General features: G+C 57.6%; 10 protein-coding genes across 10 annotated transcripts; 4 read left to right on the plus strand and 6 right to left on the minus strand.

Annotated features, from left to right (window-relative positions):
- Positions 1-784: 784 nt before the first annotated feature.
- On the minus strand, positions 785-1624 carry UV8b_04790 (uncharacterized protein; the record flags this gene model as incomplete). Its single annotated transcript, XM_043142288.1, has 3 exons — positions 785-1186; positions 1260-1435; positions 1531-1624. The coding sequence occupies 3 exons, from the start codon at positions 1622-1624 to the stop codon at positions 785-787; spliced, it is 672 nt and encodes a 223-aa protein (XP_042998222.1).
- Positions 1625-3794: 2170 nt separating this feature from the next.
- Positions 3795-3977, minus strand: UV8b_04791 (uncharacterized protein; the record flags this gene model as incomplete). Its single annotated transcript, XM_043142289.1, has 1 exon — positions 3795-3977. The coding sequence occupies one exon, from the start codon at positions 3975-3977 to the stop codon at positions 3795-3797; it is 183 nt and encodes a 60-aa protein (XP_042998223.1).
- Positions 3978-5364: 1387 nt separating this feature from the next.
- UV8b_04792 (uncharacterized protein) lies at positions 5365-7951 on the plus strand (the record flags this gene model as incomplete). The annotated part of the gene is made up of 4 exons (XM_043142290.1): positions 5365-5392; positions 5492-5559; positions 5618-7725; positions 7807-7951. The coding sequence occupies 4 exons, from the start codon at positions 5365-5367 to the stop codon at positions 7949-7951; spliced, it is 2349 nt and encodes a 782-aa protein (XP_042998224.1).
- A 422-nt stretch (positions 7952-8373) lies between these two features.
- On the minus strand, positions 8374-9484 carry UV8b_04793 (uncharacterized protein; the record flags this gene model as incomplete). Its single annotated transcript, XM_043142291.1, has 6 exons — positions 8374-8730; positions 8840-8985; positions 9052-9080; positions 9143-9181; positions 9265-9290; positions 9380-9484. The coding sequence occupies 6 exons, from the start codon at positions 9482-9484 to the stop codon at positions 8374-8376; spliced, it is 702 nt and encodes a 233-aa protein (XP_042998225.1).
- Positions 9485-10406: 922 nt separating this feature from the next.
- UV8b_04794 (uncharacterized protein) lies at positions 10407-11421 on the minus strand (the record flags this gene model as incomplete). Its single annotated transcript, XM_043142292.1, has 3 exons — positions 10407-10431; positions 10504-10881; positions 10958-11421. The coding sequence occupies 3 exons, from the start codon at positions 11419-11421 to the stop codon at positions 10407-10409; spliced, it is 867 nt and encodes a 288-aa protein (XP_042998226.1).
- A 1782-nt stretch (positions 11422-13203) lies between these two features.
- On the minus strand, positions 13204-14362 carry UV8b_04795 (uncharacterized protein; the record flags this gene model as incomplete). Its single annotated transcript, XM_043142293.1, has 4 exons — positions 13204-13640; positions 13721-13829; positions 13927-14197; positions 14268-14362. The coding sequence occupies 4 exons, from the start codon at positions 14360-14362 to the stop codon at positions 13204-13206; spliced, it is 912 nt and encodes a 303-aa protein (XP_042998227.1).
- Positions 14363-15025: 663 nt separating this feature from the next.
- On the plus strand, positions 15026-17045 carry UV8b_04796 (uncharacterized protein; the record flags this gene model as incomplete). Its single annotated transcript, XM_043142294.1, has 3 exons — positions 15026-16600; positions 16707-16819; positions 16892-17045. 3 exons carry the CDS (start codon positions 15026-15028, stop codon positions 17043-17045), a joined length of 1842 nt encoding a protein of 613 aa, XP_042998228.1.
- A 414-nt stretch (positions 17046-17459) lies between these two features.
- On the plus strand, positions 17460-19235 carry UV8b_04797 (uncharacterized protein; the record flags this gene model as incomplete). Its single annotated transcript, XM_043142295.1, has 2 exons — positions 17460-19090; positions 19160-19235. 2 exons carry the CDS (start codon positions 17460-17462, stop codon positions 19233-19235), a joined length of 1707 nt encoding a protein of 568 aa, XP_042998229.1.
- A 2330-nt stretch (positions 19236-21565) lies between these two features.
- UV8b_04798 (uncharacterized protein) lies at positions 21566-23272 on the plus strand (the record flags this gene model as incomplete). The annotated part of the gene is made up of 2 exons (XM_043142296.1): positions 21566-22083; positions 22210-23272. The coding sequence occupies 2 exons, from the start codon at positions 21566-21568 to the stop codon at positions 23270-23272; spliced, it is 1581 nt and encodes a 526-aa protein (XP_042998230.1).
- A 654-nt stretch (positions 23273-23926) lies between these two features.
- UV8b_04799 (uncharacterized protein) lies at positions 23927-24370 on the minus strand (the record flags this gene model as incomplete). Its single annotated transcript, XM_043142297.1, has 1 exon — positions 23927-24370. The coding sequence occupies one exon, from the start codon at positions 24368-24370 to the stop codon at positions 23927-23929; it is 444 nt and encodes a 147-aa protein (XP_042998231.1).
- Between the last annotated feature and the right edge of the window lie 223 nt (positions 24371-24593).

Raw genomic sequence — 24593 nt, forward strand, 5'->3', positions numbered from 1 at the left:
AAGAAAAAAAGCCCATCGTCATCGAAGTCCAGAGAGCCAGCGGGACTTTGTCCTTGGCGAGGGGGCGGCCCTCGAGAAAAATCGACCTGCTGGCGAAAAGTGGTGTTCCGCGTGGGGGAAGGAGAGATAAAAACATCGGAAAACGACGGCGTGCGTCTCGCTTTCTCGAGTTCATTGATCCCTGGAAATCGTATCAACCCAGCTTATGAAGAGAATAGCAGGCCAAATCGTAGCAAGAAAACAAGCTTCACAAGTCCTCGTCGCTGTAAAACGTGTCATGTTGATTCGGATCATCACGGTTGTCGCTGAATCAAATCCAACCACGGGAATTCGGGAAATTTAGAAAAAAGAATTGGGCGGAGGGGAGAAAGGAAAGAAATATAGTCCAGCGGCCAAACCCAAGGCATGGCCACAAACCGACGCCAACACCCGGAGTTTTGGACAAAGCAAAAGAACGAAACTGAGAAATCGGTTCTGGAAAGAAGGGAGGAAATTTCGGTCGAATCAGAGTTGAGTAAGCCCCAAAGTATAAGGAACATTGACAAGAGGGAATTTCAAAGTTGGCAGGCAAGAACATTTGTCGTCCCAGGGGAAAGTAGGTGTGCGCTCCGAAAAAAGAATAGGAACAATCTTCAGACGGCACCGCCCCCCATCTCCCACATGACAAGTTTAGGGGTCTGCCCTCTTCGCAACTTGCTCAAGCTTCAACCAAGCCAATGACCGAAGCCTGGGGGAGACGGGGTTAAGGGGGGCAGGGCAGACAGATGTTTCGCGATGATTGATTTTATGCCACCGGGGCGATGGGAGCCACAGGAGCGGCAGCAGTGGGAACACTGCCAATATCGACCTTGGGGGCCATCTCGCCGTTGGCATTCTTCTGAGGGCAGTCGCGGGAGATGTGACCAGCCTCGCCGCACTGGTAGCAGCTCTTGCCGGCAGTGTTGAGAGGACCGCCGTTGGGGGCCGTGCAGTCGCGAGAAATGTGACCAAGCTTGCCGCAGGCATAGCACTTCATGGCCTGAGCCTGGCAATCACGAGCGTAGTGATTGGGACCACCGCACTTGTAGCAAGTGGCAGGGCGAGGTCCGCCTGCGAACCCGCCGCGTCCGGCGAATCCGCCGGCGAATCCGCCGCGGCCCATTGGAGCGCCGCGGCCCATGGGGCCAACGGGGTTGGGGCAAGCGCGCTGTGACATGGCCGCGTTAGCTACGGATCGATCTGGGGGCGTGTGGCGGGGGGCATTTCGCGAATTGCCTTACAGCAAGATGACCAGGCTGGCCACAGTTGTAGCAGCGGCCGCTGGTGGGGTTGCTGCTCAGGCGAAGAGTAGGACAGTCGGCCTGGACGTGGCCGAGGCCCTGGCAGTGATAGCACTGCTTAGCCTCGGTGGTGCGAGGAAGAGGGCAGCCATTGGATTCGTGGCCGGGCTGCTTGCCTAGCGCAGAGCAAAGTATTGTCAGCATCGCAATGAGCAACAAGGCCTGGGGTTGTCGGAGGAATCTAGGCTTGCGGATAGGCCACCCATCGTACAGTTGTAGCAAAGCCGCTCAGTAGAGGAGCAGACCTCGGCGTAGTGGCCAACGTTGCCACATTTGTAGCAAGCTCGACGGGAAAGAGAAGACATTGTGAGTTGAACGGTTCGAAAGGGTTCTAAAACAAGGTTCAAGACGTTAGTCGAATACTTTCCGCGTCACGATATCTCATGGTTCCTTGGTGGTCGATTGAGATGTTGTCGATGCGCTCGCTGCCGTTGCCCCTTGTTGCACGCCAGCCCGGATCCTGGGAATTCTCGTGACAAAAGTGCGTGGCCGATAGACTTTGCTAGTTTCCGGCCCCGAACGCGACTTTATCGCGTGGGGGGGTAAATGGCGAGACCATGTCTGGCGATGTTTGACATGGATGGTGGTGCTTTTGTAGGGTGGCCGGCCGAGTCGCGAGCTTTGAACCCCCTTCCAGTGCAGGATCACATGACGGAATCCTCAAGCCGGAATAGTCGCATCAAGAGGACGCCACTATGCGGGGGCAAAGGTTGGTACGACAGATGGCAGACGGAGCGTGATTGATTCACCACCAAGCATGAAGCCAAGCACGAAGCCAAGCAGCCAAGCATGAAGCCATCCGGCAGGATCGCAGGCCCGCAGGCGATGCTGTTTCCGACTCCAGGATGGGCAATGCAGGTCGGCAGCCGGCTCCGCCTTGTCACGCGAAAGAACATGTTTCGAAACGACGCTCCGGTAGGCAGAGAAGATTGCTGTCGTGACCGAAACCAACGCTGAGTCGAGCAAACTAGGGCGGCGCAGATGGTCGGAATTGCCCAACGTCTCGACAAAGATTCGTCCAAGAAAAACGCCAGAAGATGGGAGCGCTGGACGCGAGAATCTTATTCCCCATCTCGACATTGGCGGCATGCGACGAGCCCAAAGGAAGGTTGTTTCGGCGTCGGCGTAGCGATCCCCTGCGCCAAAGGCACCGCATACGCGACAAGATATAGAAGGGTTCGCGTCGTTTCCTGGAAGGGGTCCTGTTTCATACTTTCCATCGAAAGCAGATGGCGCAAGACGGTCGAGAATGGCGGGGCGGCGCAGGCTGGCGCAAAGTTGCAACGTGCATCGCGGAAAACCATGATGTTATATTTCTTTGCCCACACCACGAGCCGAGGGAGCCAACGTGGGCCCCCCGCCTCTTCCTCCCCCTCTGCAAAGAAAAATCGGGGGGGGGGGGGGGGAGAAACGGAAAAGGAAAAGGAAAAGGAACGGAAAAGGGGAAGGGGGCGGGACAAACCTTGGAAAGGAAATTAAAAATAACAAAGGAGCGCGTTGGAAGTGACAAGAAAGGCGAGAAAAAGGTAAGATAAGATGAACTATTTCGACTTCCAAAACGAGGCCACGACAACGTCGACAACCACCTACAAATCCGGTCCTGTAGAAAGAGGAGGGTTGAAGGGGTCGAAGGAAAAAATTTTTGCGTTTTGGACAGCGAGTTGACAATTTCAAAGGCGGGGGGGGGGCGAAGGGGGGCGGCGCCAGTGTGGCGTCGCGCGAAAAGCCTAGCGACCGGACTGGTGACAGCACGGTACCTAAGGTCAACGGCACCTTACGACTTGGAGGTAGAAGTCAACTGGTAGGTATTGACATGTATGTACCTGGTCATAGTTCGTCAGGGCTGCCCCAAGGAAGCACACCTTTGGAGTTACATAGCAGTGCTTGACCTCTTGGTGCCGCCTGGGCTCTGCAATGACTGAGCAGTGAGAAGTTTGCCCGTGTGCTCACCCACCGCCTCCTTGAGCAGGACGGCGTGTCGGATGGTGCATGTTCCCTGGTCGATCGCGCCTGCCCCAGCTGTGCGTACGTTGCAAGAATGCCCCTGCCCTGCCCTGCCCTGCTCTGCCCTGCCCCAGCCTGCTTTCGAGCTTGTAGTCCCTTTGCAGCGCTACGGGGCTGTCAGTTTGGTTTCAGGGATTCTGGCCAGTCAAAAAAGATAAACACTCGAAGAAGAAGCAGAAAAGAGAAGAAAAGAGAAGAAAAGAAAAGAAAAGAAAAGAAAAGAAAAGAAGGAAAGACTTAATTGATAGGTGTCTGCTGTTTCTGAACGATCCCGTGCTCGTTATTGAAGCAATTCGTCACGGAATGCACTATACTTGTTCAAGAGGCAAGCAAGAGCCCCCGCTTGCTCCTGCTCTGTACGTAACCAGCGGGGCAATCTCGGATGGGGCGCGAATTGGGAGAGGAGACTGGGAGGCGTCAACCAGTCTGGCACGTTCCGCACCACTCCGTTACCACTCCGTTACCACTCCGTTACCACTCCGTACCGCTCCGTACCGCATCGCATCGCATCGCATCGCAGGAATGCAGCTCAAACCCCCGCGCGGTGAGAGATGCACGAGCCACGACGGCTTCAACCCGCTCTTCCCGCATTCCACCCATCACCGGCGGCAGAGTCGCGAGGGACAACAACGGCGAGAAGCCTCGGCGCTCCATCCCTTGGCCCTGTGCGCCGGACTTGATGGCTTCAGAGGGTCGCAGGTTCTATTGGCCTCTTGATCCGCACGTATCAAGTTCGGCCGGCCATACCGAGTACTTCCCGTACTTCCCTACGTTGACGAAGCAGCTTGGCAATGGTCGACAACCACGGGTACTCCCAGCCTGGATGTGGATGTGTCGGAAGCCATTCTTCAGGCGGCATTCCGCGTTCCTGTCTAGCTTCCTGAGGTACGCATGCTCAAAAGGGCGAGTAACTGCATTTGGGCACGAAGATTGATAGTTCACCCCTACGGCTTGCGTATCTCGCACGTATTGCTGTGTTCCTGCTGCGTTGCCAGTTGCTACCAGACAAGTCTGAGCAAGAGTATGCAGCGCAGGCAACGCACCAAGCCGACGATGCATGCAAAGCAGCCTGCAGAATGGCGCAACATTTACTCCGGGGCAGGGCGTTCAATTCGACATCCGCCAGACATCGCCAGACATTACCTGTTTTACCATGCCAATCTGCCAGCATCAACTATACCTGACCTGTTTCTTTCTTCTTCTCTTTCCCGTTCGTGAAGATATTGGCCTTAAGCAGCGGTTCACAACTGTTCAAGTGAAATTTCATCGACAAGATGGATTCGACCTTGTCGACAATTAACACAAGTCATATACTCCACCCCACTAAACGTCAAGGATCTGCCTCTCGTGTCAAGGACACTGACCATTAGGCGTTATCCTAAAACTCGGATGAATTGATCGCGACCAATTCCCAATCCTCATAGTTCGCTGGGTCCGCAGGGATGTTGGTTTCTCCTAGGACCTAGGTCGATGTTGCTGGTGTTATTGTTGGCTACATGCCTCTCATTAATGACGCCGTAGATACCAAAGTCATACTGTGCGGCTAGTCGCAGCGACACACTGCGTCATGCATCATCAGCACCAGACAGGATTAGGTACCTACCAACCTATGTACTTTATCTACCTTAGGTGTCTTTCAGCTGCTTTAATTGTACTTGCTAAAACCAAGTAACTCCAATAGTAGCGATTAATCGCTAGCTACCCTTAAAATCCTTCTTATCAACTTGATATTCTTCACAGCCAGTTTCATGGAGGAAATCCGCAGTAAAACTGCCCAGGAACCTGTAGTGGAACAGGCACCTATTGCTGGTATATTGTATCTCACTACAGGGTAATCGTGATGCCCCCGTCATCGCGCCCCACCTCCCAGTGACAGCTTCCTGCCTTGTTGCTGTGCCTCTGAAGAGACCGCTGGTAGCGGCAAATCTGAACTTGCAGCAAACACAAACCGAAACCTACTGCGAATTCTCACTTTGTCCCTAGTGCTTGGCCCTTTTGGTTTGTTTCAGAGGTCAGGGCCTTGATTGCCCATAATCCTGTCATGTCGTGTCCTCATCTGGAGTCCTTCAGTCAGTTTCTACCCCTCCCTTGCCTTCACTCTGTAGCCAGGCTTCCTTCCTGCCTTGGTTTGCTTGTCCGCGAACTGATTCCGTGTGGACACTATTTAGGACTCACCCCTCCGACGCCCTTGCAGTCTGTCTATCGAGAAGACTGCACACAGTGCTTTGACTCTATAGTACGACATTGGTTGCTCATGATACGTACCCTTCGTACCACTAATCCACAACATGCAGGACGATGCCACCGGCCTCGATGTATGCCTCCTGTGTTTCAACGGTGGCTGTGCCGGCACTCGCCTGCATTCCAACCTTCACGGTTCCCTTATGAGCCATCCTCTAGTTCTAAATATCCGTCGGACTCGGAAGGCAGTCGTTCGAGACGAGCCGCCCGCAAAGATGTCTAAGCTAGCCATTGCTGCTGAAACCGAGGAGGATCGATACGACATGGCGCTCGCAGCAAGATGTCTCGACTGCAATATAAACCTGGATATTACAAACTCAAAGCTAACCCCAGTTGTAGATGGCATCATGAAGGCAAACACCTTTTCTCGAAAGGAAGAGGTAAAGGCCTGGGAGCAGGAGCTTACCAGCTGTGAACACATATTGCTTCTGCAACAGCATGAGTCCCGCGAAATTGAGCAAGGCCAACTTGGGCATTGTTCGATGTGCGATTTGCGGGAGAATCTCTGGCTGTGCTTAGAGTGTGGTAACCTGGGCTGTGGTCGCAAACAGCTGGGGGGCGTTGATGGAAACTCGCATGCTCTAGCTCATTCCAAGCAAATCGGTCACGGCGTGGCGGTCAAGCTAGGATCCATCACCCCTGAAGGCACAGCCGACATCTACTGCTACAAATGTGACGAAGAACGGATCGACGAAAATCTGGGCGAGCATCTCGCGCATTGGGGCATTATGCTGGCCGAGCGGCAAAAGACGGAGAAGAGTCTCACCGAGATGCAAATCGAACAAAATCTGAAGTGGGACTTCAGTATGACCACTGAAGATGGCAAAGAGCTTAAGCCATTGTTTGGACCAGGCCTTACGGGTTTGAGGAACTTGGGAAACAGCTGCTACCTCGCCAGCATCTTGCAGTGTCTCTTCGACCTGGTTGCATTCCGTGACCGCTACTTTCGGCCAAACGATGACCTGCCGGTGGTGGAGGAACCGGCGGCAGATTTGGAAACTCAACTGCGGAAGATGGCCGACGGACTTTGGTCTGGTCGCTATTCAAAGCCCGATGTTGATCTGTCAACGGACTCGGACGTTCGCCACCAAAAAGGTTTGGCGCCTGCCATGCTGAAACATTTGATTGGCCGAGGTCATAACGAGTTCTCTACTATGCGGCAACAAGACGCATTTGAGCTGCTGCAACATCTTTTCAAACTAATCACAAGATCGCTTCACCCAGGCGACCTGAAGGACCCGACCTCACAGTTCAGATTTGTCTTGGAACAGAAACTTCAGTGCCTGAGCTGCAATAAGGTCAAGTACAGTTTCAGCGAGCAGGATAACCTCTTCATCGACGTTCCTTTAGAGAAGCTCCCAGCAGAGGATGGTTCCGAGACCCCTGGAGTTGGATACAGACCTGTTTCATTGAAGGAGTGTCTCGACATCATCACGGCACCTGAGAAAGTCGAACTGACATGTTCATCTTGCGGCGGCAAGGATGGCTTCTCCAAGCAGTCCCTGTTCAAGACCTTTCCAGAAGCCCTAGCTGTCAATGCCCGCAAGATGACCATGGTCAACTGGGTTCCCATCAAAGTCGATGTACCAGTCATAATCCCTGACGAGCCGTTCCTGTTGGACGATTACCTGTCGAAAGGCTTACAGCCATTTGAAGAGCAACTGCCCGAAGAGCCAGAACCGCAAACGGCAGCATTTGTACCTGATGCTACCGCCCTAGCAATGCTTGAGGGCATGGGCTTCCCTCTCAACCGCTGCGAAAAGGCACTGCACGCTACTGGGAACTCTGATGCAAACGCCGCCATGGAATGGCTCTTTGCTCATTTAGAAGACCCTGATATTGATGCTCCTTTGGATCTGGCAGGCGAGGGCAAAGGCGCTGCTGGCAACACAGCTGACCCAGAGAAGATCGAATTGCTGGGGGCCATGGGCTTTGGCGCTCCACAGGCGAAAAAGGCACTCAAGGAGACGAGTGGTGACGTCGAACGAGCGGTAGAATGGCTCTTCAGCCACCCAGATGACCAGGGCTTGCTCGAGGATGAGGCTGACGGCACTCATGTCAGACCTGCCACGCCCAAAGAATTCGCAGGCAGCGCAGCTCTCCCTGCCAAGTTCCAACTGCAGTCCATCGTGTGCCACAAGGGAACAAGTATTCACGCCGGGTAAGCTTATGCATTATGTATTTTTTTTTCTCGAAAAAAATAAAAGACCCTTTCGCTCAGATGGTCCTAACCGAATCACAGACATTACGTAGCATTTATCCGCAAGCAGTTGGGTAGCGAAGCCACTCCGAGTTGGGTCTTGTTCAACGATGAAAAGGTTGTTGAAGCAACAGACGTGGACGAAATGCGCAAATTTGCATATGTCTACTTTTTCAACAGAGTGTAAAAAGCTACGAGACGCTTAGTCGGAGCACTGCAGCGTCAAAGGGGGCGTTGTGGATGAATGATTTTACGGTGAGCAGGGCAACTTGGCATGAGAAGCGGCGGAAGTGGGAGTGCTTATGGATGCATGGTTCAAACAAAAAGGGCAGCATTGGGCGACCTGTCGCGCTCAGGAGTGAGCAGTGGAATGCGAAATGAGAAGAGACACGAGACAAGCGTGAACCCTCAAAACAGCAGCCACGGCGTGACATGGCATCATGCGACGACGCATCGTTTGAGAAACTGGGTTATGGCAAATCACATCCAACTCATATCGACTGCATAACGTGCCTGATCCTAGAACGAGCAAAATGTGACAGTAGCCGTTTCACAAAGGGGTGGCCTACAAAGCTCTACACCAAGTGCGTCTTTCACAAATCAAAATCCCTAATCGCCAAGTCTGTAGCTCACCAGTGTATCCACGCGATGATTCGCTGTACTGAACCCCCTCAGCTGGACATGCTCGCCATTCGCAATCTCCTTTGCGTCCGAGTCGCCCCATTCCACAGGCACGTCGCTGTCGGCATCAGCGTACACCAGGACGTTGAATGTACAATCTCCGTTTAACTGAGGTAGGAAAGTGACAGAGGCGGTGATTTGCCTGAAAATAGCCGCGATTTCAGCCTGGATCTCGGCCTCTGTTTTTTCCGAATCGGCAGCCGACTTTGCTCCCGGGGGGGCGTTTTCTTGGTCGGGTTGCGGCGTAGACTTCGACTTGGGTTTGGCCGGTTGCGAGAGTTGGACCTAAATCGCCAAGGGCATCAGAGAATGGCGCAACCGGGACGGGGTACCAAAAAAGAAACAAAGGTAAAAAAAAAAAAAAAAAAAACAGAGGGTCCGGCGAAGAACGCACGTCAAACTGCCATCGCTCAACGTGTTCGCCTGTGTCCTTGTCTGTAATCACGATGACGAGCTTGGATATTTTCCCGCCAACCATCCATTTGTCGAGCTGGCTCATGATCTTCTTGATGTAGGCTTTGACCTGGTCGTCGGCAGAGACTGCAAGCTGCGTTAGCTGTCTGACGGGGGGAGGAGGCACTGGCATCGGGGGTCCGGCATTCGCACCGAGCATGTTGAGCCCATATTTCTTGACTCTGCACCGCGAGCAAGTTAGCAGGAAGTCGCTGATTCGGAGCAGAGGCCACTGGAGACGCACGCGGTAAAATCTTCGGCTGGATACACGCCTCTTTGGAACCTGGAGCCTTGGTTAGAAACGTAGACGGCGGGTTGGGGGGAGGGGGGCGGAAAGGGCATATCGTGGGAGCTTGCTGGTCGTACAGGATGGTGTGAATGGAGTATTGGAACTGATGGTCGACGCCCCGAGAGCTCGATTAGCTTGGATGCGGCAAGCCGGTGCTTTCCTGGGCAGGCGGGTGATATGGCTGTGACGTACGAACTCGGCGACAAGCCTTGCGCTACCCTTGAGGGAGAGCTTGTGCACCTTGGACTTGTCCCTATCTTTGTCCTTTTCTTTGGGCCGTTGCTCTCTCGAAGACATTGCTCGTCCTGGCGCCCGTCGTTGTGGCGGGACGTTGCGCGGGAGACGTTGGACGGTTGTCGCTCGCAGGGCTGGTTGAAGATTGTGTTTCTCTCTGCGCTGGGCGACCGAGTGAGCGAGCGTTGTGAGAGCTGCAACTCCAGCGCTGCTGCGGTCCGAGAGTGCGTACTTGCTGGCCTGACGTTGAATTAACGTTGAAGAGCCAGTTGCTGGATATCAATCAGCCAAGGGTCAGTCCGATTTCAGGTGTATGTGGGGGGAAAGGTGGGGGAAAGAAATGAGGGTTGCATTATGCCAAGGGCCATCCTGATAGGTCGAGCTGGAACCGCCTCTCCCAGTACCGAGATAAGATAATCCCAGCACCTGTGACTTTGAATCTTTCCATTCTGGATCTCGTCTTGGTTATATTGGATGCTTGTCGACGCACATGTGCGGACACAAAATACCCGAAAACGAACATGGAAAATCTCGAATTACCAATACTCCTGGATATGATCAAGCACACCAGACTTGCGCCACAGTACGTACATTCTGTCGGAAAAAAAAAAAGGGATAGCGCGTTGCTCGTTTCCCTGGCATGACTCTAGCCTTCAGGCATACAGCGAGCGAGATTCCATCGGTTATTAGTATGCATGGCCACGCAGCCATCTAGAAGGAAAGCTCGAGTCATTCAGTCGCAAACCATTCTCCGGCTTTTGAGAGCTTGTCACCAGCGTCAAATTATCACCAACCTCTCGAAGGTGGGCCTTCGAATCGGGCGGGCCAGCCGATTCACTCGTGGCCTTCTGCTGGTTTTTCAAAACAGCTGCAGCTCGCATGACTCGATTGGCGGAGTATACAAATTCTTTGCAAGCTGCCTAGTGCTCCTCAAGTCCGACTCGGACGCGCTGTGTCGCCAAAACCTCCAAATCAACCACCAACCCTACGACTCGAAGCCCTGGTAGTTACTGGCGAGTTGGAACATTGTCAGCCCAAATCATGCCAGCTCCCGCACAGACACCTTGGACTCGACCACTCACGCTCTATAGGCTTTGCGCACTTGGCGCCTCCATTGCCGCAGCAGCCTTTCGTTGTCCCTCGCCGCGTCCATGGCCTGCTGATATTCGTGCATGTTCTCCCGAGCGGCAGCCCATTCCTCATATGTTCCCGGCCATCTGTAATACTGGGCAACGCGTTCGCTGCTACCTTCACCGTCGGCATTGAAGCGCAGCCACCAGGCTCGAACAATCGTCACGAGGGTGGCCGAGAAAGCAAAAAGCTGGGCCGCTGCACCAAAGTCCTGCGCTGCCCCCAAGTCGTTGTATACGATTGTCATTTCGATGGTCGCAATAAGCATGGCCCACACGACGGTATCCGACAAGACGCGAACAGAGGCCAAATAACGCGCGTGGCTGGTTCTATGTCGATGTGGTTCGAGAACGAGTCAGCTTGTCGAGCCAAATCGCGCAGGTCACCAGTCTTTGCAAGACTCACCGTCGACATCTCTCTTTCAGGCGCGAGTAACGCCGGCTGTTTACTTTATGAAGCAGGCATACCCATCTGAGCAGCACCAGAGCCACGCATACCACCAAGATACAAATGTACAGGGCAGTATTCGACACAGCAAAGGACCAATCCCTCATGGACGCTTTCCCGAACAGAAACCCATACTCGTTGCAGAACATGCCTGGCTCCGGCAAACGCACAGCAAATAGCCAAACTGCCACGCTGGAAGCAACGACGACGGTTACAAAATCCACCACGCGCAGCACACGTGGGATGCGTTGACTCTGCGAGTGATGCAGAGCACCCCAACTGCTGTTGCAACATGTAATCACCCTCCAGGCATAGATGGGTACGAGGAGTATATGGCCACCTATCGTGAGCATGGCCATGATGTAGAGCTCAGAAGAACGGGCGGTACTTTCCATGACCTGCGCCAACAGGGAGAGACACATGCTTCCCGAGAGGCACACTCCTAGTAGGCAGACATTGGTAACATCTACGCGGCCGATACATCTAAACCAGGATGTTGCAAGCCACTGGATGTAGAAAGCAAGTCGCAGCCCCAATCCATAGAGTTGGGGCTTTGGCTGGGAGCTGCAACGTTCCATTGTCGCCAAGGCAATTATATTTTGGGAGATCCTTTGCCGCCTTTCCAAGTTTCAAGATGCGATTTGGCAGGAAATGAAGTCGAGCGACACCCTGAACAAGCCCCCCATTTGTACCGGTTGCATGCTTTGAGGCCGAACAACAACAGACTCTTGATTTTGCTCGCGGATATCCAAGCTGTTCGCATGAACCGCCGATAAAAGCAACGAATCGCTATGAGTGTCCTACAAGCACACTGAATCCCTGGCACGCAGATTGCTACCTGACGGTTTGACCAAATGGCGGACACGTGGTTGGGCCTATTCATGGTTGCACAGCGACGAACCAAGTGGCTCCAGCAAGTCGCATATCCGCAAGGTCGCGCTTTAGAACTGCCGGCATGTTATACATAATGCAAACGTCTCGATCTCATCTCTTTCCCAAGACTTGCAGAAGCTGGACGCAAGCGGTCAAGGCACACACCGTTTCGCTCACCCGCCACCATCATCACTGCTCTTTAGCGTGCTCACCGGAAGCTCAAGTTTGGCGACTTGCTGAAATCGTTATTGCTTGGCCGGCCGCTGGTAGAGTTGCTGCTCTTGCTTCCACCCAAGAGTCCCAAGGCTGCTTTTAAAGTCTCCAGGGTCCTTGGCGCTTCCTTCACTGGAGAGGCTTTCGAAAGAATCGTGCTTGGAGTTTGCAAGGGCGCTTCCAGTAGAACTTGCGCCAAATACATGTCCGAAACTCGTGCTGTCAAGGTCACGGCCTGGTGGTGCCACCGGGCCCGGGATACGGCATTAGCCTAGATAGAAGCGCCCGACTCGGCTTCCGCACAGCACGTCAGCGAAGCCGCCAGATCCTCCAACAGAGCCCTTAGACCATCCTTCGCCATCTCTTGCACTGGAGTCTCAACAAAGCTACCGCTTGCCGTCGAAAGAACCACCAGAAGATCTCGACGAGCCCCCATTCCTCATCGTTTGAAGTTCTCTGGGCCTCCATAGGTCACAACGACGAGCAGGTCTACTCCAGAAATATGTGATTAACGCCGTTTCATCTCGTAAGTAATCCAAGGGCCAGGATATCCAAGTTCCTTCACGGTCCATACCGCATGCCTCGAGACCAAACAGCATTCAAGTCCTATAAGAGATGGCGAACATTGTCCTTGGGCACTGGCTTTATTGATCAAGGGCGCCCCCATTTGCCTTTCCGACATGGTGGTCCGGGAATGGTGCACAAGCAGGGAAGCTGGACCCTCGTCGCAGTCTTGTGCTGCCAAAGTCACAAGTGCTTTATATTTAGTGTTGCGTGACTTGGGGCGAGATGAACAAGTTGCAAATGGGGTTTCAACACCAGCACGGCAGCCTGGCCAATACTCTTTTGCAGCGATTGGGGTGAAGGTGCTCCCTAGCCTTTACTTCTGGCTGTTCGTCACGTCTGGCACTGGCTCGGGTGTTTTTGTTTCACCTTGTTCGCCACACTAAAGAGAGGACGACGCATCAATTCACGGCAGCAAGGGACAATGCGGCATCTCGTACGAGCCCACGTGGACACGTAGCAGGCAGAAGCCGAGATAACTCGCCTATATAGCTATCCAACGTGTTCCAGGCAGCTTGACAGTCCCATGACCCGCAGTCTCGTCACACTTCGCCTTATCGCTTCAGTAATCGATTGAAAAACTTGCGAGTTTTGCTTGGCTTGCCATCATCACCCTCACCCATCCCCCTATCCCCATTTGCAGCTCCATCAGCGTCGTCGGCCTGTGTCTCACTTTCGTTATCCCCGTTGGCCACCCCCGTGTCCAACTGCGTCGTGTTGTCGTGCATGACTTGCGACGCAAGAGAAACGGTGCCTTCTTGGAAAGAACCCTGGGATCCGGGCTGGCCCTCTGGCGGCTGGCTTTCAACAAAGAGATCCTTGATCCTTCCCGGGCCAACTAGTCTTTCGTATACGGCCAGTGTCGTGGCGAACTCCTTTCTCGCACCGACTTTGATGGCGTCGAGAAGCTGCAGGGCGTAGGTTTGGCAGTTGTTGGTGATGAGGTTGTATCCCGGCTGCTTCTCTCGAATGGCTTGGATGACGGACTCGCCTGTGACGGTTAGCGCTCACACGCGGCGGCAGCCTGTTACACAAATTTCTGAGGAGGTAGGGAAATCGGGGTAAACTTGCCCGCTCTTCTGGTAGCATCATCGTTGAAGCGCGTCACGCCGACGTGGAATGTGCGCCACTCTTCATGCTGAACCCTTTGGTTGGTGTAGATGATGTCAAAGTTTTCATCCTGGAACAGATGCTCAGTTAAGCAAGGCGGCAGATGGGCGCAAAAAAAAAAAAAAAACTTGACATACTGTTGTGGGAGATTGCGGGTTTCAGCTCACCATCCATAACTGATGGGCGTAGTCGCCAACCAGGACAGCCCAGTGTTGCGTCGGGTCGGGATACTTGTTGATCTTGTCGGTAATCAACTTGCCGAGGCCGGTTCGCTCAGAGAACCATTTGCCGGCGAGACCACCGACGGGATGCCATCCCACTAGGACCGGGCGAGGAGGTCCATCAAGAACCGACCCCGTCTCAGGCACGACGTTGGGCTGGGCGCCGAGGCCGATGGCATGCTTCAGGGCGACTTCTCCCTTGTTGAGGTTTTTCCGTCTGCAGGCGACATTGCGGTCAGCGCGGCTGATGCTGGGCAATGAGACGAGCAAAACAAGAGGCAGCCTACAGAAACACGCCCATTTTGGCGCTCATGGTCTCCTCCCTGTCCTCCGGGCCGGACTGCACCTGCACCACCTCGGTGTCGTGTCGAACAGCAGCCATGGTGGGATTGAGCGCGCGGAGCGACTAGCGAGGACACGGCCGGTTGCGACGCTTCCAAGCGAGCGGTTTCGAGCCCGGAGAGCCCAATCTCACCTGGCTTGAGGGCAAAGACCACAACGGGCTGTCGTGAGCTGGATCCAGCTCGTCAAGTCGCAAAGGGAGGAGGGGAGGTAAGCCAATCAAGTCCCTGCAGGCAGGCTGGGCCTGCGGCTCTGGTGGATGAGCCCCACCTTGGGACTTGGCCATGGGGCCGGGGCCAGGTCCCAGCCGGGTACCCAGTACGGAGTACTCCGGGCGCACGGTGCAAGCCGCAGCGGTTGAGACGGTTACGAGCTTGGTTATTAGCCTTTGGTCCAAAGAGACCTATTTGGCGGGAATGCCAAGAATCCGGAAACGGCGAGTATTTCTGCTTGCTCGTGCGTTTGAACCTTGGGAAAGAAACGCAGTGCATTCCAAATTGAAGTTGACCGTGTGGACGCCTCGGGCCCGCCGTCGCCCCTGTCTGAAAGAGCGCAGCCAATGACGAGCTGCTGGCGGAGACCCTGTCGATAAGATAATTTTTTTTCTCCCACCGCCCTGGGGATGGGGGAGTCTTGGTCTCTGTCTGCAGCCTGGCCTTGAGGTTTTGCATCGTCTCGCCCTAGGGACCGCCTCAATCGGAAAATGGCCGCTACGAAGCACGCAATTGTCGAGGAGGAGCCAACACGCCCCAGGAAAAAGTCCAAGCTTCGCGATGGCGACGACGTTTCCGACAAGGCCCAGTCGAAGAAGGACAGGAAGGACAGGAAGGATAAGGAGGACAAGAAGGACAAGAAGGACAAGACAGCAAAGAAGCGCAAGCTAGAGGAGGATTCCAAGGCTGATGTCGAGAATGTCGACCCTATCGAACCCGAAGCCCCGAGCAAGGCTGAGAAAAAGGCCAAGAAGAAGGAGAAAAAGGCAAAAAAGCTGAGAGAGGCTGAGGAGTCGCTTGAAACCAGCAACACATGCGACGACGCCCCCCAGCAGGACAAGGCACCCGAGAAGAAGCGCCGGAACAAGGATGAGCAGGCTTTGTTGTTGTCTGGAAACGGCAACGGCTCCGGCTCCGGCTCCGGCTCCGTCCTGGCAGGCGTCTACACCCAGACCATGAGTCTGTCCGAAGTGCCCCAAGCCGACATTGACGACTTTCTGGCCGCGAACCAGGTCACGATTACCGACCCGCAAAAAAAGACGTCGGCCTTGCGGCCCGTGACCGAGTTCCGGCACCTCCCCGCGACAAACTTGCTCGAGAAGACACCCTCCCCGTTCGCCGGCTTCAAAGCACCGACGCCGATCCAGGCTGCGTCTTGGCCGTCCACCCTCTCCGGCAGAGACGTCGTCGGCGTCGCGGAGACGGGTTCCGGCAAGACCATGGCGTTTGCCCTGCCCTGCGTCGAGGCCGTGTCGGCCGTGGGGGAAAAGGGGACCACCAAGGCCGTCGTTGTGTCCCCTACTCGCGAGCTTGCCATGCAGACGCACACGCAGCTGGCCTCGCTGGCCGCGCTTGCCCGGCTGAAGTGCGTCTGCCTGTTCGGCGGCTCGTCAAAGGACGAGCAGAGGGCGCTGGTGGGCCGGGGCGCCGACATCATTGTCGCCACCCCCGGCCGCTTGAAGGACTTCATGTCCGACGGCACGGTGGACCTCGGCGGATGCCGGTTCGCCGTCCTCGACGAGGCCGACCGCATGCTCGACAAGGGCTTCGAAGACGACATCAAGCAGATCCTCGGCGCGTGCGCCCCGCGGGAGCGGCGCCAGACCCTCATGTTCACCGCCACCTGGCCGCAGTCGGTGCAGGCGCTGGCCTCGACCTTTATGGTCGACCCGGTCAAGATCACCATCGGTTCCGGGGGCAAGGAGACGGAAAACGGCTCCGTCGAGCTGCAGGCCAACGCGAGGATCACGCAACGGGTCGAGGTGGTCGACCCCAAGGACAAGGAGTTTCGCCTGCTGCAGATCCTCAAGCAGCACCAGCAGGGCAAGAGAAAGGACGACCGCATCCTCGTCTTCTGCCTGTACAAGAAGGAGGCCACTCGCATCGAAAACTTTCTCAGCCGCAAGGGCATCCGGGTGGGCGGCATCCACGGCGACCTGAAGCAGGAGCAGCGTACGCGGAGCCTGGAAGCCTTCAAGTCGGGCCAGACTCCCGTCTTGGTTGCTACCGACGTTGCTGCTCGAGGACTGGACATTCCGCAGGTGAAGCTCGTCGTCAATGTCACGGTACGTTTCGGGGCTGCCTCTCTGTCTCTGTCTCTGTCTCTCTCTTTTTTTTTCTCTCCTTTCCCCCCGGACTAAAATGGCCACTGACGACTCGAATCTGCAATAGTTCCCGTTGACAATCGAGGACTACGTCCACCGCATAGGTCGCACTGGACGCGCCGGCAACACTGGCGAGGCGCACACGCTGTTCACCATCCAAGACAAGGCGCACTCTGGCTCGTAAGTTTTGCCGGCCCCGGATCCGACTGCCGCTTTGTTGCTTTGCCGTGACTGACCCTGTCGTCTTTGCAGCTTGGTGAATATTCTCCGGGGCGCCAACCAAGCCGTCCCCGAGGACCTGCTCAAGTTTGGCACGACGGTGAAGAAGAAGACGCACGACATGTACGGCTCGTTCTTCAAGGACGTGGACATGACGCAAAAGTCGACCAAGATTACGTTTGACTAGGGGTTTTCCGGAGCGTTGGCTGGAGAGGAAGCAGCCGGTAGGCTAAAAAGGTTGTCTTGCAGCACATATTGCGTGCGCCGGCGGTAACATCACGTGGGTTTTACTTACTGGGATACGGATACAGTACAGCGCGTCTTGGGTAGAACATGAAGCTGTAGCATTCTTGAGGACGGGAAAAAAAATAGAACAGAGAGTCCGCCAAAGTTCAAATGCCAGATGCCAGAATGTGATATGTCATATATCCCAGCTAAAGACTGTTGGATCAGGACCCACTCGCCAGGCTGCAAGCCACAAGCCACAAGCCACAAGCCACAAGCCACAAGCCAGGCTTTGGCTTCCCAAACTAACATCACAACATCACCGACTCGGCAGACCAGACCCCATCAACAGCTGCCTCCGACATCCAGCACCACCATGGCGCGGCCCAGGGCCGAAAACACCCCAGGCCACGCCCAAGCAGCCGCCGACGCCGCCGACGCTGCCGCCGCAGCCCCCCTGCCCGCGCCGTCCCCTCCCTCCATGGTCAAAGCCGCCTCGCTCCTCATCCTCCTCCAGCTCGCGTCCCGCCTCCTGACCTTTGTCGTCAACCAGCTGCTCCTGCGCTTCCTGACGGCGCCCCTGCTCGGCGTGTCGACCCAGCTCGAGGTCTACTACCTCTCGGTGCTCTTCTTCGCCCGCGAAGCCCTCCGCGTGGCCATCCAGCGCCAGAGCCCGCCGCCGCAGCGCCACGATGCCGCGGCCCGGTGCCAGGCCGTCGTCAACCTCGGCTACCTGGCCGTCCTGCTCGGCTCCGTCCTGAGCGCCGCCCTGGGAAAGCTGTACATGTCGTACGCGCGCGAGTCGCGCCTGGCCGCCGAGACGCCCTATCTGACCGAGAGCGTCTACCTGTACGGGGCGGCGGCGCTGACGGAGCTGCTCTCCGAGCCGTGCTTCGTCCTCATGCAGGCCAGGCTGCAGTTTGGCACGCGGGCGGCCGCGGAGTCGGTCGCCACGCTGGCCCGGTGCGCGGTGGTCCTGGCCTCTGCCGTGTGGGCGTCGAGCAGGCGCGCCAGCCTGGGCGTGCTGCCGTTTGCGCTGGGCCAGCTGACGTACGGAGCGGCGCTGCTGCTCGTCTACCTGGTCTCGGGGCGCGGCCTCGCGTCCGCGCTGGGCTTCTCCCTCGCGCCGCGGCCCGTCGGCGGCGGCGACGGCTTGTCGGCCTCGTACTTTTGCAAGCCGACCGTGCGGCTGGCCGCCAGCATGACGGCCCAGAGCGTGGTCAAGCACGTCCTCACGCAGGGCGACACGTTCCTCGTCTCGCTCCTCTCCACGCCCGCCGTTCAGGGGACGTACGCGCTCGCCAACAACTACGGCGGCCTGGTGGCGCGCCTGGTGCTCCAGCCGGTGGAGGAGAGCAGCCGCCGCTACTTTTCCAGCCTGCTGGCCGCCGGCTCCGCCGCGGACGCCGAGCCCGCGGCCGCCGCCGTCGAGGAGGCCAGCCGGAGCCTGCGCACCCTGGCGAGGCTGTACCTGCTGCTCTCGGCGATCGTGGTCGGCGTCGGTCCGCCCGCGTGCCCGGCGCTGCTCGCCATCGTCGCCGGCAGGCAGTGGTCCCAGCACGGGGCGGGGGACGTGCTCGGCGTCTACTGCTACTACGTGCCCTTCCTGGCGCTCAACGGGCTGGCCGAGGCCTTTGTCGCGTCCGTCGCCACCGAGGCGCAAATCCACCGGCAGTCGGTGTGGATGGGCGCCTTCTCGCTCGCCTTTGCGGCATCGGCCGTGCTCTTCATGCGCGTGCTGGGCCTCGGCGCGCAGGGCCTGATCCTGGCCAACATGGTCAACATGCTGTGCCGGATCGTCTGGAGCGCCGTGTTCATCCGGCGCTTCTTCGCCGGGAACAGGTCGTCGTTTGGGCTGCGAGGCCTCGTGCCCGCGGGCGCGGCGTCGCTGTCGCTCTGCACGCTGGTGGTGGTGCGCCGGACGGGCGTCGCCGCGACGGCTGCCGTCGAGCCGTTCCCGGCGCTGGCAAAGATGGCGGCCTCGGCCGTGCCGCTGGTGGCCGCAATGTGCGTAACCCTCGCTGCCGGCTCAACTCCCCCCGGGGGAAACATTTCACTAACCACCATGCGCACTAGGGCGTTTCTAGAGAGGCGCTTTCTCGTCGAGTGCGCGCGCCACGTTGGGGGCCGAACGGGCGGCCGGGTCCCCTAGGCACGCGCTCACACTACCGCCGCGCGCTGCTCGCAACACCATGCATGTACATATCTCTGACGCTTGGGGGAAGGGAAAGGGGGGCGCGTGCTCCCTACTCCGTAGAAGAATGTAACCCCACGAAGCAGCGCAAAGGGGCCAAGCTCCCCAGCTGACTGACACGCCGGAACCGAAGCCCGGGTCACGGGCAGATGGCCGCAGCACCCAACGTGACGTCTCGATGCAACATCAGACAGCCAACCACCACGCACCGCGACCCCCGACCGGGCCCAATCTCGGCGCCATTGCCCTCTCACGTCCCCCCCTTGGCCCGGTGGCGCATCCCCCCGCCCCTTTGCGCGGCCACATAAAGCCCCCGTCGTCGCCGTCCCCTCGCGAGCCTTGCCTGAATCCCCGCAGAGTCTCTTGCGCCCACAACACAAAAGCCCCCTATCCGCGCCCTCGTTGCCGTCATGAAGCTGCTCCTCCCTGCGGCCCTCTTGGCCGCCGCCACCTCCGCCCTGGTGCTGCCCAACAACGCCCCTGCCCCTGCCGCGCGCGGCGCGAACCCTCCGCAGAGGGACAACTCCCCCCTCAGGTACATGCACATGCTGCCCGTCGCGCAGCCCGCCGGCGCTGCGGGCACCGGCCCCCGCCTCCTCGTTAACCGGTGAGCCGGCCGAGCGCGTGAGCCAACGCTAAAGAAACGGCACGTCGGCTGGGGCCAACCCTTCCCCCCCAACGGGCGGTTGGTCTCTCCTGTCGTTTCTACGTGGGCACGGCCCGCCGTGTATATAAGCGCGCGGGATAGTTTAGGACGCCGGGGGTTTGGATTTGCCAGGTTATGGCGGCTGTCCCCGTCGGACGGGTGGATCATGTGTCGACGACGCGAAGTCTGGTGCTGGGGCAATGTGGAACCGCGTGATGGCGTCTGCGGGTTGGTTTATTTCCCACGCGGGTGGCCGCGGTGAGAAGTTAGTTTTGATAGCCGTGGCTATTATTTACAGCGCATGTGCAAACCACGCAGCAGCCGGTTCTGGGGATGCAGTAGGGGGGGGGGGGGGGGGGGGGGGGGGGTTCACCCCCCTGAGGTAGACGCGGTTGCAGCCCCAGGGCGGTAGAAGTCCCAGATGGAGGTGATTGCATCCGCCGCAGTGCTGAAGCCGTGGCGTAAAGCCAAGGGGGCTACGGGGACGGCGTCGCTCCCAGGCTGCCGCTGGTCTGGAGATGGCTGCCGCTGGCGAAACGATACTCGCTGGCGCCTATAAATATCCCCCGTGCTCCGTAGATGCTTCCGTCTCAGGCCTAGCTTACCGCGTGATCGGCGGGTTACCAGGTGCCTAGTGGACTTGGCTCTCGACGAACCCCTTATCCACGGAGTACAGGGATGTAACTATTACAGGACCCACTGCTGCACGGGGGCGTCCGTGCGGATCGACGGCCAGCGGAGCGCGGATCGCGGATCGGAAGGCGGCCCCGCACCGCACCGCATCCCTCCCGAGCTGAGCTGAGCCCCGCAGCGGCGCGTACGCTAGCGGCTATAGTGGCAGCGCCCTGCCCGCCCTGTGACAGGTGACAAGGGGGGAAATGGAACGGTGTAGAGGGTGTTTCGCCTGTGGCATCGGACAGGACAGGGCCTGCCAGGATCGGCCCCTACACTTCTCCTGCGCTAGACTCGCGCTTAGCCTTTTGACAGATGGCTCCTTTGTGCCGCGGCTGTACGGAGTAGTACATCCGGACGACGGGGAAGACTTCGCCCAAGCAGCATGTCGGGAGGGCAGCGCGGCCGGCTCACCCGATCGGCGCGTGTGGCGCACCCAAGTACTAGTACGCCGCTTATCATAAGCGGGGTCAATATATGCGGGGGGAGCGCTTGCAGCCCCTTGTCGTCATGTCGTCCATGAGGAATTGCCGAATACCGAGAGTACCTAGCCTATATATAGACAATACCTGATATCGGGCAATTGCGTACATCATCGGATGACACCGGAATCCTAAGCGCCCAATAGGAGGGGATTGTCGAGAAACAATGACTTCGTAATGACTGCAACGGACGCGTCCGTCTTGTTGGATGCAGCATATATGTGCTTGGACAGGAAAAGACAAGTCCTGCCGCCGGGGCCTGCGGTGCGACAAGCATCGCGACGTGGATTGGGTCGGATAGGATGGGATAGGATAGGATCGCCAGCGATCCTACCATCTCGCGGGGCTCGACGGCCTTCCACGCCACCAGCAGCACGCGCCCGTTCGCATATAAAAACCCGACGAGCCATCGTCTCCCAACGCTCTCTCTCGCATCATCCCCCCGCTAACCCCCCGTTCTTCAGCACAACTCCACGGCCCGCCCCATCATGCACTCCGCCGTGGTCCTCGTCGCCGCCTCGGTGGCCCTCTACCTCGTCCTCCACTGGCGCCGCCGAACCCCCCCCGGCGGCGGCGCGCCCCTGCCCCCCGGCCCGAAACCCCTGCCCGTCCTGGGCAACGTGCTCTCCCTGCCCCCGAGAGGCGCCCCCGAGTACGCCCACTGGCTGCAGTTCCGGCGCTACGGGCCCGTCAGCGCCATCACCGCCCTCGGCCAGGTCGTCGTCATCATCCACGGGCGCGACGACGCCCGCCAGATCCTCGACAAGATGTCCACCAGGACCTCGGACCGGCCGCGGTCCGCTTTCGTCACCATGTCCGGCTTCGATCGGTTCCTGCCCGGCTCCCCGTACGGCGACCGCTGGCGCCGCCAGCGCAAGATGATGCACCAGTACCTCGGCACCGGGAGGCTCTCGCGCCGCTTCGACGGCATCCAGGACAAGGAGTCGCGGCGTCTTCTTTTCCGCGTCCTGACTGAGCCGGCGGGGCTGTTTGAGCACTTTAAAACGTAGGGAACAAAAGAAGAAACAAGAGGAAGAAAAAAAAAAGAAAAAAAATGAAAGAGACGGAGAAAATCGGCCGCTGGAACGTACGTACGTGTCGTGAACTGACTTGTTTCTTTTCTCTTGTCCAGGGAAGCTTCTGCCATTATCCTGCACATGACGTACGGGTACACCATCGAGCCCGACAGCCCGGACCCGCTGGTCAAGCTGATCGACCGCATGATGGACAACTTTACAAAGACCATGGTGCCGCTCTCTTGGATGGTCGACGTGGTGCCCGCGCTGAAGCTCGTGCCCGGCCTGGCATTCAAGGCCACGGCGCGCCAGTTCCGCGCCGTCAACGACCTCGTCTCCAACGCGCCCTACCGGTTCGTCCGAAAGCAGATGGCGGCAGGCGCCCACTGCCCCTCGTTCGTCTCGTGCCTCGTTGAGGAAAACACCCGCTCGGGCGACCGGACGCTCGACCCGACCTCGGAGCAGGACATCAAGGATGCCGCCGGCATCCTGTACGGAGGCGGCGCCGACACGACGGCGGGCGTCCTGGGCGCCTTTGCGCTCGCCATGGCCATGTTCCCCGAGGTCCAGCGCAAGGCGCAGCGGGAGATCGACGCCGTCGTCGGCCCCGACCGGCTCCCCGGCCTGCAGGACCAGGAGAGGCTGCCGTACGTCTCCGCCGTGGCCAAGGAGGCGCTGCGCTGGTTCCCCGTCGCGCCGGTCAACACCACCCATGCCACGACCGACGACATCCACTACAAGGGCTACCTGATCCCCAAGGGCGCCTACCTGCTCGTCTCGCTGTGGTGGCTCACCCGCGACCCGGAGACGCACCCCAGCCCAGAGTCGTTCGATCCCGAGCGGTACCTCGCGCCGCGAAACGAGCCGGACCCCGCAGACATCGTGTTTGGCTACGGCCGGAGGATCTGTCCCGGCCGGTTCCTCGCTGAGCAGAGCCTCTTTGTGACAATTGCCCGACTATTGGCCACCTTCACCCTCGCGGGGGTGCAAGGTGAAGAGCAACCCAGGCTCGAGTTCACCCCGGGGCTGGTTTCCCATCCCGTCAAGTTTCCGCTCAAGGTGGAACCGAGAAGCGAGAGGCATGCTCAGCTCGTGAGGGCTGGGGCCGACTGGTCTCTGGACAAGAGCGATGCCGGGGCCCTTGCCGCCGAGGCTGACGACATCCAGAGGGCTTTGTGATGTAAGAGACGACAGGTTTGAATAAGCCCTACCGAGCGGGCTGGTCTGTCAGGTGAAAAGCCTATGGGAGCTTGAGGTGGACATGGATGTGAATGTATTCCTAGGCAACTTCGCACGCCGAATTTGACATCTTGACTGACTCACCTTGCCCGTGGTAAATAAAGCTTCATGTCGGAGTCGTCGGCATGCAGAGAAACGAATCCAGGCCAAATTCTCACTCCCACATCCGTCAATAAGACGGCCAATTTCAGCTCTTGGCAAGTGACGAGTCATCCAAACCCCCGACCTCTCGTGACCGTTTAGCAAATATGACGTCCGGATCTGACGCACAGAGTCTCACGGCAATTGACCCGGTCGTGGCAACCATCCATCCCGGACCTCAGCCTCTGTCCAACGCGCCGACATTTATTGGCTGCAAGTTGCATCCTCACGACTTAAGGCTTCAAAAAAGTTCCCCGTCAGCAATTCAGCCAAGCGGAAAGGATCTACAGAACTCACGCCAGCTCGCCTTCCACAGCAACTTCCCCTAACCAACGCCACCAGGAAAAAGGTATAAAGTCCACTTGAACCTTGCCGGCTTGGCCAGGTGTCGAGTACAAACTAAAGGCTTCTTTTCACTTTTTTTTCCCCCTCCTTCTTCTCCCTCAATCAGGCTCACAACATGAAGTTGCTTGTGGCAGCCGCAGGACTCGCGGCCTGCGTCTTGGCCAAGGATCTCATCGTATGCAAGCAGACTCGCTTTAGGGACTGCGTCCCCGTCAGCTCTGCCTGGGTTTGCGACAATCTCGTGCCAGGCGGTGAGTTGGACCTGCATGGCTTGGAAGCGATTGCTGACGTGGACCAGATGGTAGGCCGTTTATCTCGGGGAGGGTCACGTCCTGGGGATCCTGTGACATCTTTAGCGAGAATGGATGCAGCGGCATCTCCAACAAGATGGACACAAAGGGGTGGTCCAGGTTTCCCTTTGCTGTCAAGTCCATCAGGTGCTAGAGATGGTAGCCTTGGTGTGCCGAGTTCCCAGTCCCTACCCAGGGTCGTGTGTGTGCACAGGGTAGATAGGCATCTTGTGAGATATGACGAAGTGGTTACGCATCCCATGGGAAAAGGATACTGGTTTACGTGATGAAGCAGTGCCTGCGTGCAAAAAGGGCGAATAAGTTTCTTGGGGGTTGTTGAGTGGGGAAAATGGAGTCAAACCAGCAGTGCTTGTGGACAGTGTGAATACAGTGCCAGTAGTGCATCTCTTCGCACATTGGCCAAGCCGTGGCATTGGCATTGGCATTGGCAGTTTCCATTTGCAAACCTCCAGATGTCCTGTCCT

This window comes from Ustilaginoidea virens, chromosome 4 (assembly GCF_000687475.1).
Source record: "Ustilaginoidea virens chromosome 4, complete sequence".
Classification (NCBI taxonomy): domain Eukaryota; kingdom Fungi; phylum Ascomycota; class Sordariomycetes; order Hypocreales; family Clavicipitaceae; genus Ustilaginoidea; species Ustilaginoidea virens.